Source organism: Serinus canaria, chromosome 13 (genome assembly GCF_022539315.1).
Source record: "Serinus canaria isolate serCan28SL12 chromosome 13, serCan2020, whole genome shotgun sequence".
NCBI lineage: Eukaryota > Metazoa > Chordata > Aves > Passeriformes > Fringillidae > Serinus > Serinus canaria.
In genome coordinates, this window is record NC_066327.1 from 2,179,414 (window position 1) to 2,195,488 (window position 16,075).

General features: G+C 54.0%; 1 protein-coding gene across 15 annotated transcripts in view; it reads right to left on the reverse strand.

Moving 5' to 3' along the window:
• LOC115484229 (protocadherin gamma-C5-like) overlaps positions 1 to 16,075 on the reverse strand; it is a 208,813-nt gene that overhangs the window by 10,763 nt on the left and 181,975 nt on the right. For 14 of the 15 annotated variants that reach the window (XM_050979636.1, XM_050979635.1, XM_050979640.1 and 11 more), the window contains one exon: positions 9,812 to 9,870. In XM_050979636.1, coding sequence (XP_050835593.1) covers positions 9,812 to 9,870 — 59 coding nt within the window. Of the gene's footprint in view, positions 1 to 9,811; positions 9,871 to 11,902; positions 14,656 to 16,075 lie in introns of those variants that run through there. The other variant, XM_050979629.1, reaches the window with a different exon arrangement.

Here is a 16,075-nt window from a genome sequence, read left to right on the forward strand (position 1 = left end):
CTGCAAGAGGGGCACGAATCATAGAACCCTACAATGGTTTGGGCTGGAGGGGTCCCTAAGGGTGCTGCTGGGTGCTCCTGGGTGCCACCTTCCAAGCAGAAGGAGCTCCCCCAGCCTCTCCCACCCTGCCCTGGGCTCCAGTGCTCAGAGCATTTTGGTGGCTCTCATATGGCCCTGCTTTTGTTGCAGTGAGGAGCCCAAAATTGGGCACAGTGCTCTAGCTGTGGATCTCTGGGTGCCACAGGGGAATTGAGGGCAACTTCTTGTCCTGCTGGCTACAACCTGACCAGTGAAAGCAGTCAGTCCTCACCACAGCAAGGGTGCACTGGTGATTCGTGCTCAACCTGGCACCCCTGTGTCCTTTTTTTCACCCTTACTGCAGCCAGTGTTCCCAAATTTTGCACAAAGAGCCCCAAAGCTGTGTGCCTGCTCCTCATGACGCCACAAAGAAAAGCTATTTTATAAATGCCTTAGCATTGCAAAAAAAAAAATTTAAAAAATTTAAAAAATTAAAAAGGGCATTGAACTCACTTCTCTAAGCAGGAAATTCAAGTGTCTCAATTACTTGCAGTGCAATCATCCAGAATTCAGAGGCACAGAAAAAAAACCCAAGGGCTGTAATCTAAAAACATCCAAAAATAACTTCTCACAGAGGAGAATGCACACAGCTGATGGCCAGACCTGGCTGCCTTCCACGGCTATAGGATGGGGCTGTGAGTCACAGCTGTGAATCACTGACTCAACAATGAGCAGCCCTTCCTGCCCTGCTGCCCTGCCCGGGGTGGGCACACCCCAGAACCCCCCTGGCACTGCCACCCACCCCTCCACAGCTTGGGATGCTGCTGCAGGGAGCCTGCCCGGAATGGGAGGGCTGGTTCCTGTGGAAATACTCCGAGGGCTGGCTGGTTTTAATACAAATACTGTTGATTCAATAGGGTGTTTTTCTAAAAACCCATCCCCCATAGGATAGATTTTTTTTTTTTTCTCTCTGTTCAGTTCTACTCCACACTTCAAAGCTCAGAAAAGAGCTAGCTTTCATTTTTGGGATGCTTCCAGCCTAGCTAGAGCTGAGAGAAGGAATCAAAGCCACATTTGAGACAAACACAGGGTGCAGCATCTACAGGGGCTCAGGGCGTGGTGGGCACGGAGCACAGGCCAGGAGAGGCAGGCACAGCCTCTGCACCACCTGGAGCTGCCTTTTATACACCTGGCTACATGGGAATCATGGAATAACCACACAAAAGGCTCTCCAGTTTCATGGAATAACCAGACAAAAGGCTTTCCTGGCAGCCCTGCCACAGCCCCACTGCATCCATCTGCATCCCAGCACTGCCCCACTACCGAGAGCTTCCACAAGCACCCACACCAGGGGGGCACTTGGGTGCTTTGCTCATCAGCTAATTTGCAGCACCCTCAGCCATCAGGTCCCTTTTCATCTTCCACTTCCAGCACAAAATTATTCCACTTCGAGCACAGAATTATTCATTTCCTTGCGGGGTTGCCATGGAGCTCATCACTATGGCAGCCAAAGGCCTCGCAAACATTTATTTGCACAATCGCCCGATGGATTCCTGAAAAATTGTTTTCTTTGCTCTGCAGCTGGAAACACGAGTCACAGCAGCGCCACAACAAACCGGGAGAGTTTATTCGTGCCAGAGCAGTGCTGTCAGAGCCCCAGGGGATGGAGAGGGCAGCTCAGTGCCCCAGGGCATGGCGAGGTGCCTGGCAGGGCTGTGGGCAGTGCTGGGCTGGGGATTTTCCCGGGACACCCTCAGCATGCTCTCTCCTCTCTTTTTGGAGCTTTCTGGCTCCTGTGGCAGTGCCCTCTCCCAGCCCGTGCTCCTGGCTGTCCCCAGGCAAGGCGTTGTGACTGGGATTTATTCTCCTCCCGGCCTCTTCTCCTTTCATTCCCATTTACACGCCAGCCCCGGCTGCTGCTCCCCCTTCCCCTGGGGCAGCACCCAGCCCTGCCCTCCCCAGCCAGCTCCCGGAGCCTGGGCTATCCCCAAGCCCATTCCTGCAGCCCCATTCCCGAGCAGCCCCTGCTCGCCGTGGGCTGTTCCCCTGCTCCATCCCCCTGCACTTCTCTTTCCTCTCTCCCAGCTTCCTCCCCATCCCCCTGCGCTTCTCTTTCCTCTCTCCCAGCTTCCTCCCCATCCCCCTGCCCTTCTCTTTCCTCTCTCCCAGCTTCCTCCCCATCCCCCTGCCCCTCTCTTTCCTCTCTCCCAGTTTCCTCCCCATTCCCCTGCCCTTCTCTTCCTCTCTCCCAGCTTCCTCCCCATCCCCCTCTGCCTCCCACATGCGGCTCCAGCCGGAGGCAGCAGCGGCAGGAAAATCTCAGCCTGAACATTCCCCGGCTGGCAAAGTGACAAGTGACAGGGAGCAGAGCCGGGGCTGAGCCTCCGCTGTGCTCCAGGCGTGTGGGGACACTGCCCCGAGCCTGGGGACACCATCCCATGCCTGGGGACACAGCCCTGAGCCTGGGGACACTGCCCCGAATTTGGGGACACTGCCTGTGCCTGGGGACACAGCCCCGAATTTGGGGACACTCCCAGTGCCTGGGGACACAGCCCTGAGCCTGGGGACACAGCCCCGAGCATGGGGACACAATCCCATGCCTGGGGACACAGCCCCGAGCCTGGGGACACAATCCCATGCCTGTGGACACAGCCCTGAGCCTGGGGACACAGCTCCATCCCTGGGGACACAGCACAGGGCGAGCATCCCTCTGTCCTACTCCCCACGCCCGCATCCCGCAGCCCCCCACCCTGCCCAGCCCCAAAAGCCGGGATCAGCTCCAGAAGTGTCACCATTCCCGTCCCTGGCAGGGGACACTGCCGGCCCTTCCCCCTCGGCCCCTGGGCTCATTCCCGGCATCTCCAAGGCCTGAGGGAGCCTTGGGTGAAGCTCAGCTTTAGGATCGTGACTTTGAAAGCGAGGAACTGCGAGCGGGGGAGCATTTCCAGCCCCCCAAAAGAGGGGAGCTTTCACTCCCAGCCTGTGGAGCTGCTGGGATGCTGCTCTGCTGGATGAAGGCAGAACAAAAGCCAAAAATGTTCCTAAAATGGGGCCAGGGCAGCGTTCCCTCTCCCTGGAACTCTTGTAACCCTCCTGAAGGAGACAGAGCTCAGAGCAGTAATTATTTCCCCCAGGCCATCCTGCCACCATCCATGTCCCAGACATGCCAGGAAGGATATTTTGGGAAATTCTTTGGAAAGGTTGTTGTGCCTGTTTTTCAGAGCCATCTCTGCAGCCGGCCATGGCACGTGCTCAGCTGTGCAGGAAACACATGGAGGGAGAAAAATTAAACTAATACACGTAGCACCTGTTAAATCACCAAAAATAGCTTTTCTATACATGAAACCCCTGATATTCTGGGGGCTCTGAAACACATCCCATCACCCAGATATTTCCTTTTCTCTACAAAACACTTTTGTCCCACTTGGCAGGATCTGGAGGGTCCAGACTTCAAGGGCCATGACAAATGCAGATAAAGGGATTATTGGCCCAGAATGCTCCATAAGGGAAGGAAATACTCAGTTTAAAGGGGCTGTGTGATGTAGAAAGAAGCCCAAATACTGAATCTGCTGAGATTTGGGCTGTTAGTAGCCAAAAGGGTGGTCCCTGCAAGCAGGAGTGCTCACACGTGGCAGAGAGGACAGCTCTGTGGTCTCCTGACTCTGGAAGGGGAGGTGGGGTGGGACAGGACACATCTCTACAAAAACCCTCAGCTTCCAATCCCAAAATCAGATCAGCTCTGCAGGAAGAGGGGGAGGGAGAGGAGTTATCCAGAGAAATGTCCTTCTCCCAGCATCAAAACAGCTCCTGCCTGCCCTGCAACCCAAATCCACTCCAAAATTGCACCCCAAGGCTGCAGCCCGTGCCCAGAGCAAAGCAAGGCTCTGGGCAGCCTCACAGTCCTTTAAAAGCAGGGCTTTGTCTGTAGGGTTGAAAGGAAACCCCAGTAATTAAATCACAGAACTGCTGGGATGGAAAAGTCCCCTGAGATCATCGGCTCCAGCCATGAACCCAGCACTGACAACTCCACACTAACCCAGGCCCCAGGTGCCACATCTGCACAACTTTCCAATCCCCTCAGGGACAGACACTCCACCACTGCCCTGGTATCTGTTCCTACTCCTGACCACCCTTTCAGAGAAGAATTTTTCCCAGTCTCCAATCCTAACCTGTCCCGGTGCAAATTGAGGCCGTTCCCTCTCCTCCTGTCCCTGTTCCCTGGAGCACAGCCCGACCCCCAGGCTGTCCCCTCCTGTCAGGAGCTGTGCAGAGCCACAAGGGCCCCCCTGAGCCTCCTTTTCTCCAGGCTGAGCCCCTTCCCAGCTCCCTCAGCCTCTCCTGGGGCTCCAGCCCCTTCCCAGCTCTATTCCCTTCCCAGGACACGCTCCAGCCCCTCCAAGCATGAGGCTCTCAGTTGTCTTCAATCTTCCCTGTTCCACAGCCCATCAGGTCAAACCTGGCAGATAGAACAGTCTGGCCCTTCCTGGGCTTCTGTGGTTCCCTCCAAGGTGTTTGCTGGGCAAAAGCCACACAAGAGGATAGGGACCGGTGTGGGCTTCATCACTGGACACAAACAACCACCCCAAATACTCCCCAAAAAGACTACTCGTCTCCCAGGCTCCCCAGGACGTGGCACAAGTTGGTGATTTGAGCTGTTCAGCCCCAAGGATGTGGCAGGGGGAAATCCCCTTCAGAGCAGAGCTCCTCCACTGGCACAACTCCTCCTGCACTCAGAGAGTCCCAGCCCACACTAAGCACAGCAGCTCTCACTCTTAGGAGAGCACTGTCACTTAGATCAGGGCTGTTCCTCCAAAGCAATGCCCTCAAATGGAATTCCAGAGGCTGCTGTGATTTTTTAGGCTGCAGGGCTCCACTCACACCTTCCCCAGGCCTTGGGGAGGCAGCTGAGAGCAGCTCCACACTCCACATGCTGCAGGAGTTGTGGAGGAATCACTGCTCAACATTGAACAGGCAAACAAATCCAACCCAGTCCGAAAAAGCAGGAATTTTAGCCCAGAGACTGTTACAACTTTATAATTCACCCAGAATGTGAACGGGTGAATTGCAGAATGTGTGGAACCTCACCTGGCAAAGCAAATACCACTGCTGGCTTAACCCTGGGGTGTGTTTGGCATGGCAATGTGAGGACTGTAATTATTTCCTAAACTTCCCACAGGGGCACTTCCCTCTGCTGCTGTCAGTGAGAAGTGGCAGCCTGTCCAGCAGCCCTGCCTGGCATGTGCCCATTGCCACCTTTTCCATCTAGGAGCAGAAGGAAATCCAGCAGTGTTTGTCTGCACAGCCCCACTGGTGCCCTTTGCTTGTAGCACCTGCTGTTGGATCCACTACAGCACCAAACTGCCAGAGTAAATTCCTCCATGTTTACAACACCCCCAGACACCCCTGGGGCTCCTGGGCCTGCCTTTATTTATTTTTAGGAAGGATGTGGGCAAAGCCTGCAGCTGTGGCCAGCTGTCCTTCTGCTGGGGGAGCCCAGGAATGTCCGTGGTTCCTCTCTGGCCCCAGCTGCTCTGGGATGTCCCCCCAGACACACACATGGGGTCAGTGCCCTGGTACATTGTCATGCACCCCAAAAACACACCACAAGCCCCCCCCGGCAATACCTGCATACTTTGAGCGACAAGAACACCCCAGGAGCTTAGAGGACTATTCTTTATTCCTCTCCCCAGCCCCAGCACACACAGGCAGCCTGCTGATAGTCCTGCAAGCCCAACTCTTGAAGTTCTTGCATGAAAACAAAACAAAGAATGGAAAAAAAAAAAAAATCCCTCTCTTCCTTCCTGGCTGTCTCTTGCTGCAGCATCTCCCCTGTGAGCCCCAAGCCCCTGGTTTGTGGGGGGGGGATGATGGCTGGGGCCAGGCAGGGCAGCTGTGATGCTGCTTGATAAACAAGTGGAGCCAAGTGAACATCACCATTGGCTGTGCTCAGCCGGGGAGGGGAAGCCTGGCTAGCAACAGCTTTGTGAAGCTTTAACAAAGGGGGATTTAGGATTGGAGAAAACACATGGAAAGGGGCTGTGAAATGGCAACTCTGCATCTCCTCTACACGCTCTGCTCCTCCCTCCCCTGGAGTTGCCATGGATTCTCACTCTGCTTCCCACCTCCCTGTGAGTCCCCTGCCGCTGTCTCTGGGGTGTCTCCTGCCTGCCATCTCCTCCCAGCCTGCCCACTCAGCCCAACATTGTCCTCAGCCCTGCCACAGGATGCCTCTCAGACATGTCTCACCCTCTCATGTCCACCTGTGAGCAACACAGAGCCCCCCTCTCCATCCTCCAGGAAGGAAATCCTGCCTCCAGCCAGGTGTTTTCCTGAACAAATCATCACAAAGATCCCAAAACAAAGAGCAGCCAGGGGCAGGCAGCACCATGAACATGCAGGGCACAACAATGAAAACAAACCAAAACAACAAGATGGGTCCTTTGTGCCAGCCCCAGTCCCTGCACTCTCCTCCCATACACCAGCAGCCTCCCCCTACAGGGAAACCCCACAGTGATGATCCCACAGGGATATCCTGGGATGCTGCTGGACCATTCATTTACTGCACTTTGGCCAATTCATCACTGTAATCTCTGCTGGAGCCACTGATCTGATTTACCCAGGAATGGCATCTGCTGCTCGGAATCAGTCTGGATTCATTCCCCTTTGCCCAGCGACAGCATGGGTGCGGTTTTTTTAAAGAAAAACAAACCACAAACATCATTAAATTAATCATCCTATCCTCCTATTTCTCCCAAACAAGATTAATTCTGTTGTGCTCAGGTCTGCCTCACTACCACATTTTCAGAGCACATTGTCTGAGCCCCTCTCCCCTGAGCATGTGCACCAGAGCTCTCTTCAGAACAAAGAGCAGATTCCCTTTGTTGTCCTGGAGCAGCAGCGATGTAGGAGATCAAGAGCTGGTCCCTGCCTCGTTGAGCTTCCCCTGCTCTGCCTGGTTCCAGGTGCCCAGAGACATGTGGGATTTGCTGGGATGGGCAGGGCTATGTGGACAAGAGACAGGATTGTTTCTCCCCCAGCTCCCATGGAGACAGCAAGGCAGAAATCCCAACGTGGGTTTGAGCTTGTTTCTGGCTTAGGGTCAGTGCCAGGCTCCCCCACGACCCATCCAAACCCCTGCCCTAAGCTGCTGTGTCTTTATTGTTGTTTAATTTGGGTCAAATAGAGTTAAGAGCACATCCCTTTTGTTTGATTTTCAGCTGAAAGCCGAGCTGTGCTCCCCTAGCACCAGGCAGAGCCCTGCACTTCAGAGAGCTCATGGTGCCACAGAGCTTCACCTGTCAGCAGGAGACACATTTGTACAGGGTTTAACAGCAGAGAGAGAACAGCAAGCCGGGCTCAGGCAGCTGCACTTGCCCCCTCTTTAATGCCTGTACTACCAAGCAGTGCCTGGGGAATTCACACACCAGGCATCAAAACTCTGGGAAGAGCACGGGAACAGCACAATGGGGAGTGGGCTGCTTTCCAGGATCTGCCTGTTTGATCACCAGGGATATGTCAGGGCTGGGCACTGAACATATGAAAGCACTTTCTATTTCCATCCTTTCATAGTGTCACACAGGTTTGGATTAAAAACATCCCCCTTCATTTAACCTAAAACAGGATGAAAGAAACAGGGAAAAAAATCTGCAAGAGCAGTTCTGTTGCAAATGTGGACACAGGCTAGTGGGGAAAACCAGCAGGAATTAAAATCCACTGAGTTTTTCCAGTTATTTCAGCAGCAGCCTTTGTGCTTCAGCAAAATCTCTTTCCAAAGCCAGGGCTCAGCCCTTGCTGTGGGACCCCCTGTCACAACATGGGGCTCAGAGCAACCTGGTCCAGAGGAAGGTGTCCCTACCCATGGCAGGGGGTGGACAAAGATGAGCTTGAAGGTCCCATCCAACCCAAACCATTCTGTGATTGAAGAGCAGCTGTTCAGGGGCTGTTGTGGGCACCCAGGTCACAGATCCTCAGCAGTGACATCGTGGCTCATGCAGCAGAACTGACGTGTCCCACTCCTTCAGCTCCCCACACACACTCTGAGGCTGCCTTTCCTCTTGCCCTCTCTCTTCCCACACCACAGCTGCTGCTGCTGTCTTCAGGCCCTGGGAAGGGGATGGAGCTTGTGAAGAGATCCAGGCCGGGGCTGGGAGCTGGTCTGAGTGTCACTGTCCCATGACCTGAGGAAAGTCCCTGTCACTGAGCTGAGGGATCTGGGCTGCATCAGCTCTGTGCCCTGAGAGCCCCAGCATGATGCTGGAAGAGGGAGCAGCAAAGCCTGCTCTGATGGGGCTCATTTACTGCCTCCTCACAGCAAAACAATTACAGCAGCTGTGGTGCACTTCTGCATTAACAGGGCTTTGTTAATTGTCATTTCAACTAGAGCGGAAATGCTAAGAAAGATTTTCCTTGATTAAAATGTTGTCACTGATGGGGAGCTCAACAGACCCCTGAGAAAGCCATTCCAGCTACAGTTTTGCTTAAACTCCAAGGCCAGCTTCTACTAGGAACACTTAATCTAATTACATCAAACCCTCACTCCATTTCAGCTTTATCAGCTGGAATAGCAAAGTTTAATCACTTCAACAAGTTGGCTATAGCAATCTCTTAATTTTCTGATAAGATAAATTATTGAGCCAGACCCAGGGAAAGAGCCAGGCACAAGCAGCTGCTCAGATGTTTAACTGCAAGCTCTGACACCAAAATCCATCCAGCACCCACTACTCCCATGCCACCATTTGAAACTCCACAGGAGCTGCCCAAGTGGCTGCCAGGAGTGACAAAGCACAGAGATACAGTGCCTGAGCCAGCCAGAGGAGCAAGCACATCACCCAGATTTACTCCTGATTATTCAGAGAGTATAACCCTCAGGTACACCCCAAAAGAGAAAATCTTTTCACATATAAATTATCTTGGAGCCAGCCTGCTCATACACAGTAACCTCTGGTTGGGTATTCACAGAGAAAGGTGGATTTCAGTTAAAGTTCTCTCTTTCAAGGGAGTTCACTCTCTGAAGGGGATCCCTGTCCATGAACCAGGAGAGAAGATGGGAGAGGCAAAGAACATTTTGTTGTCAGTGGTCTCTCACTGTGGACCAAGACAAGCAGACCTGGGTAGGTCAGAGGCAAGAGAGCCCCAGTCAGGGGCAGGGTACACCCCTGGGAGCTCTCTGCTCTGCTGCTGGGGCCTCTCTTCTGCCCTCACACACACCTCACAGAGAGGTGCTGGAACCTCCCTCACTGGGGATATCCCAGAACTGTCTGGACACAATCCTGTGCTGTGAGCCCTGGGGTGACCCTGCTGAGCAGGGAGGTGGAGCAGGTGAAGCTCTGTGGTTCCCCCCTCCTGACCCATCCTGTGGCTCTGTGAGCACCTCAGCAGCACAGAGCTCAAGGCTCCATGGCTGGGACAGGGAGTGATTTCCAGTGGCCTCCGTGAAGGGAGAGGCATTAAGATTTTTGACTCAGGAAGGCATTTACATGCTCAGAATCTGCTTTAGCAAAGAGCCCCTTCTCTGTGAAACCCATTGTCCAGTCCTTCAACCATCTCCCAACTTCACCTGGCGTTCTGTCCAGTTCCTGAGGAGCAGACACCAAACCCAGACACACCACTGCCCACAGCAGCTGTCACAGCCCCACCAAACACAGCTGACACAGGAGCAGCCCCGTTTCTGACTCCATCAGTGACAGGGACACCCTCTCTCAGAGCTGCCACTCACAGATTTCCCAGCACTGAAAGTGGCACACCAAGAAAAGAAACCTTCATCCCACAGATAAATGAAGGAAGAGCCACTTACCCACTTGTTCCAGGTCTCTGGGTCTGAGAGAAGCGCCAGTCTGTGTTAGGCTGAGCTTGCTGCAAAGAAAAAGAAGAGTTTTAATACCTCCATTCTTGCCTTTGGAAATGAAAGTGAGCTGATCCTGGATTATTTCAGTCTGGAATATCAGCATGTTCTGTCCAAGTGAAGCAAATCAATTAGAACAAAGAGAAAGCTCCCCCTCCCCCTTTCTTGACTATTTCTGAAGCAGCATGAATACCAAAAAGCATGACAAAAACTGTTCAGAGAATAATCTTCCAAAGCAGCTCAGGAAGCCAGGCTGTGAAAGAAATGAAGCATGAAATAAACTGATAAGGGCATGAATTCAGCAGGAGCAGTGGTACCACAGTAATGAGCTTGGAGGAGGAAGGGGGTGTGAGGGGGTGGCAGAGTTAATTGATACTGAGAAAGATGCTCTTAATACTCTAAGGTAAAATGGTAACAGACCTTCCTAATCTCTCTCCTTCTGTCCTTAAAAAGGCCTGCCTGAGATCTTGTTTTTGTGCATAGTATTTGAATGACTTTTTCTAGCTGTGGTGGCCTTGGAGCACTACAATATTTTTCTGTCCACAGAAAAAAGAATAAACTTCCGACAGCAAGAGGAAAAAGCATTATTTGTTTAGGAGACACAATAACCTTCAGACACAGCAGCACACTTTGTAACCTCATTAATAAGCCCCCATATCACTCCCTGCCCGTGTTATTTTACAATCAGACAATGAACATTTTGTAAATAAGGAAGGAGATGGAGCAAGCTTGTATATTCCTGTTTGAATCACGCCTTTGTGGAAAGCACTAAATAGCACAACTGTTTCTGTCCGGAAAACACACACACTTCTGAAAACCATCATCATCTTAATGAACTCCAGAGCGATGACATACTACCTGGAAAGGACAATGCTTCCCTCAGCTATTTTAGGAAGGAGCAGTTCATAGTCCATACGTAGTGGAACATCAGTTTTATAGGATTATTCTGCTTGTACATGCAATTACTAAGGAAAAGTGAAGACGAGTAGAGCTGACCTAGATTTTTATTTAGTAGATGTGCTCTCACTAATTTCTCTGCAGCTTTGATGATACTCATGAAAGAAGATATTAGAATAAATTACTCCCCTAGAATAGATGCCCCACTGGTCCCCATGCTGCATGCAAATGAAGCTGTTGAAAGACTTGCCCTCCAGTTTTCAGATACGCATTTTTGCACACGCTGGCACACAATACTGCACTAGATAAGCCCTTCCCAATATTTTGAGTAGCCCTTCCATATTTTGAATTCCTGCTGTAATTACCATTTTCAAATTTAGGGCAGGCATTTGTGACACAAAATTGCTTTACTTTTTATATCCCAAAGTTATAAAAGCTCCAGCTAAACACAGTCACCTACATCTATATTTAGGCATCTGAGGACAAACAGCTCAAGTTTTCAAAGCCTGCCGCTCCTCAGCCTCTGCAAGCCAAGGGCACATAAGGTCACCAGGATCGTTGTGAATAATGTCACTCCTGACATTTCAGTATTTTAGTGCTGAATACCGAGCTCAGCTCCTCGCTCAACATGACCAGGCTGGAAAATGATCCCTTGCCGAGGCACAGTCAGTAATTAATAACACTTGGGGTTTGAGAAATGAGAAATTTCTACAAGGCACCTCTAAAACTGAGCAAAAGAAACACAGGCAGACTTTCCTTTCAGATAACCTCCTCCGCACCACAGCTCGTGTGCCATGTAGGGAAAATGGGTTAAACAGAACCAAGAAGTTAAACCCCCAGAAAACCTGTTCCTGACCACGCTAAGAATCACTTTAAATAGAAACAAGTACGAGCGGGGCCAAGGGGAAACTCTCCACTGCTACAAACACAGAATCTTTGATTCTATAACGCTGCTCAGCCCCTTCCCCCACCTCCACCAAGCTGAGCCAAAACTTTCACCTGCCACCTCCCAGGAGGTGACAGTGACACGTGTTCCCTGAGGCCACCGTCTCAGGAGGAAGGACGGGCAGAGAAGAGCCAAGTGGCCGGGATGTGACAAACTGTTGCACTCAGCAGAGAGGACAGTAAGAAACAGCCATGTCTTACCCCATCGCAGGGACTCGCTAAGGTGCTGGTCACCTGCTCATAGGCAGCCACGGTCTCCGCAGTGCTAGAATGGCTGAAGGGCTTTACAAAGAGGAAATCGCTCTGCTCAGACATGGGTGAGAAACAAGAGGTGTAATTCTGTGCCTGGGAGGTCAAGCCCGCTCCACCCACGTCCAGGTACTTGATGAAGCCATCTGGCTTCATCTGCCCTCGGAAATGGGAGGCAGGCTTGTGGCCAGTCCCTCGGCAGCAACCCGTGAAGGTCCAGCTGGCACTGCCAGCTTTGAGACACCGGGCAGCCACCAGCCCGAACATCACACAGGACACGAGGGAGATGGACACCAAGGAGATGATGAGGTAAAGAGTTAGGTTGGTATCCTCAGAAGAAGGCTGGGGGAGGTCCAAGGACTTGGAGAAGTCCTGCACGCTGTTTTCCTCTGGAGAAATGACAATTACCACGGAGGCCGAGAGGGACGGCGTGCCATTGTCCCTCACTTCGACCACCAGCCTGTGGGAATCTTCTGACTCCCTGAGAGCCTGTGCAACCCTTATCTCTCCAGAGCGGCGTTCCACTTGGAAAGGCAAAGCCTCAGCAGACTCCTGCAGCTGGTAGGACAGCCAGGCATTATGGCCACTGTCAGCATCAACTGCTACAATTTTAGTTACCAGATAGCCAGGCTCTGCCAAGGCCGGGATGGCTTGGTGGAAGGCAGAGCCCCTGGGGACAGACGGGTAGACAATGTTGGGAGCATTGTCATTCTCGTCCACGACAAACACATGGACCACAGCAGTGCTACTCAGAGCAGGAGACCCAGCATCCTTCACCTCCACAGGCACCTGGAACACCTTGTCCTGCTCGTAATCCAGAGCTCTCACGGTGTAGATGGTGCCATTGTCCTGATCAATTCGGAAGTAGGTTGAGATAGGTGCATCCTGCATGCCATTGTCCAGGATGGAGTAAGACAGCTTGGCATTGCTACCCTCATCGGGATCTGATGCTGACACTGAAAAGACTGAAGTTCCAGGGAGGGAGTTTTCCTGAATGTGAGCTGTATCAAAAGGGCTGGAGAAATTCGGTGCGTTATCATTCACGTCAGCAATGCGGAGATAAAAGGTTTTTTGAGTGGCCCTCTGGGGGGAACCCAAATCCACAGCCCTCACTGTGATGTTGTATCCACTGGCCTTCTCCCGATCAAGGGGACCACTGGTGACCAGCGAGAAATGCTCTTTAAAAGATGACACCAGTTTAAATGGGAGCTCTTTTGCTATCTGCAGACGGACCTGCCCGTTGTCACCCGAATCGCTGTCCTTCACACCAATGAGGGCGATCACCGTGCCTGGGGCTGCATCCTCCTGCACTGGGCTGGAGACAGATGTCAGCACGATCTCTGGGCTGTTATCGTTGATATCAATTAATTCCACTCGCAGGTGACAGTGGCCTTCCATGGCTGGTGATCCCTTGTCCCTGGCTCGAACCGCAATCTCGTAAGCACTGGATTCCTCATAATCCAGAGGAGCTTTGGTTCTGATCTCCCCTGTATGGGCATCTAAGGAGAACAGTTTGGTGAATTTTCCAGGTGCATTATTGCTGGTTTTGAAAGAATATTCCACGTCCCCGTTGGGACCTTCATCCAGGTCGGTGACATTCAGCTTGGTGACCAGAGTGCCCACTGGCACATTCTCCTCCAGAAGTACCTTGGATATGGGTGGGTCACAGACAGGAGGGTTGTCATTTGCATCCAAGACATGGATGGTAACCCTGGCAGTGCCAGATTTCACGGGATTCCCTCCATCCAGGGCTGTCAGTGTTAGATGATGAACAGGCACTTTCTCTCTATCCAGTGCATTTTCAAGTACGATCTCGGGCATTTTAACACCATCTCCTCTCACATTGATGCTCAGGGCAAAATGCTTGCTGGGGCTGAGCTCGTAGGTGGAGATGGAGTTGGAGCCCATATCTGGGTCTTCTGCTACTTCCAAGGGCAGCCGAGTCCCAGGGTTGGCTACCTCAGTGATCTCCAACAGCACCTCTGGCTTGGGGAACTGGGGCGCGTTGTCGTTCACGTCGAGGACATCCACCTCAACACGGTGGAGCTGGAGGGGATTCTCCATTACGAGTTGGAGGTGCAGAGGGCACGTGGGGCTCTGCCCACACAGTGCCTCCCGGTCCAGCCGGCTGTCCAGGAGCAGCACACCTGCCGCCAGGTCCACCTGGAAGTGACGCTGCCCGCCCTCGCTCACCAGGCGCAGGTTGCGGGCGGCCAGGCTCCGCACCTCCACCCCCAAGTCCTTGGCCAGGTCGCCCACAGAGAAACCCGGGTCGCGATCCTCGGGCACGGAGTAGTGGAGCTGGGCGCAGCTGGGAGCCGGCAGGCAGGAGAGGGCTGCGAGCAGCAGCGAGAGCTGCCATGGCAAACTCTGTCCCGCGAGCATCCCGGGCCGGGTGTGCGAACGGAGCAGCGCGGAGAGGAGCGGCGGCGGCTCCGCGCAGCCTCCCCCTCCTCCCCGCCGCCGCAGCCGGCCCCGGCAGCCGGAACCCCTGCGCCCCGGGGGGGTCCGAGCGGGTTGTGCAGGGAGGCAGCCGCCGCCGGAGCCGCCGGAGCCGGACAGGGAGGAGGCGGGGGAGGGGGCAAGCGCAGCCCGGCCGGCTGAACCGCTTCTCGATACGCAAAGACACACAAAGTCGGCGAGCGGAGGGGATGGACCGAGTGACAGTTTTACGTCTCTCCACAGCCCCCTCCTCCTCCGCCTCCTCCTTTTTCTCTCCCTCCTCCTCCCCTTCTCCATCTCACCGCCTTCCCCAAAATACGCACGGCGTAGCCCTCCCCTTCCCCCGCTGCCGCCACTCCGCCCCCGCAGCGCCGGGAGGGCGCCGGGGACTCCCGGCAGCGGGGGGAACCCGCTCCGCTCCGCCCTGCCCCGCCCGGCTGCTGGCACCGGGCACCGGCGGACACCCCCCTCCCCAAAGCCGGCCGGTTCGGTGCCGAGCCCCGCGAACACCGGGGTTGTGTTCAGGCTGGAGACCACACCCCCGAGCTCACCTCGCTGCACAGGGTGGGATCCGCGGAGGGTTTCACAAACATGAACTCGCTGATATCCGAAACCGGCGAAAAGCAGGAGCGGTAGCGAGGGGCGGGGGGTGCCGTTGCTGTCACCTGCACGCCCATCACTGTGTCCCCTTTCTTAGGCTCATAGTGCAAGTGCCCAAAGATGTGGCTGGGAGGAGGCTGAAGCGTATTCACGCTCTCCACGCAGCAGCCCTCGTTGGCAGGTGCAGAGCCCCGCCGGAGGCACCGAATGCCCAGCGCTGCCAGTGCCACCAGCGAGACGGTGGAGATGAGCACCAGGGACACAATCAGATAAAGCGTAATACTGGGCAAGCCCCCACCATCAGCGGCCTGAGCCTCGGAGCCCTGCAGGGCCTCCGGCCCCTTCTCCTCCACCAGCACCACCAGTGTGACAGCTGTGGAGAGCGGGGGCTCCCCGGCATCCCGGACCACCACCAGCAGTTCGTGCTCAGAGGCGTCCGTCTCCTGCAGAGCCCGCATGATCCGGACCTCCCCGGAACGCAGGGCCACGCTGAAAAGCCCCAGGTCTGTGGCTTCCACGAGGTGGTAGGACAGCCAGGCATTGCGCCCCGAGTCCGCATCTATTGCCACCACCTTGGTGATGAGGGCAGGAGGGACGACGGAGGGGGAAATTCGGAACTGAGTGGCAGAGTCCTCCCCAGCCCTGGGGAAATGCACCCGTGGGGCGTTGTCGTTCTGGTCCACTACAAAAACATGAACCAGTGTTCTGTTCCTCAGGGCCGGGGAGCCACCATCAGAGACCTCCACGTGGAACTGGAGATAAGTGGTTTGCTCATAGTCAAAAGGGAATTTGGCGGTGACCTGCCCATTCGTGGGATGTATCGAGAGGTAGCGAGTAGGATCCAGGCCTGGATCTGTCCCACCAGCTCGCAGGATGGAGTAGGACAGGCGGGAATTCTGCTCCGAGTCAGGGTCGGCAGCAGAGACTGTAACCAGCACACTGCCCACTGGATTGTTTTCTGCCACCAGCACTTCATAGGACGCTTGCTCAAACTGGGGAGCGTTGTCATTGACATCTATCAGGGTGATTGGCAAGATGGTGTGGCGGGAGAGGGGGGGATTGCCCAGGTCTGAGGCAGAGACG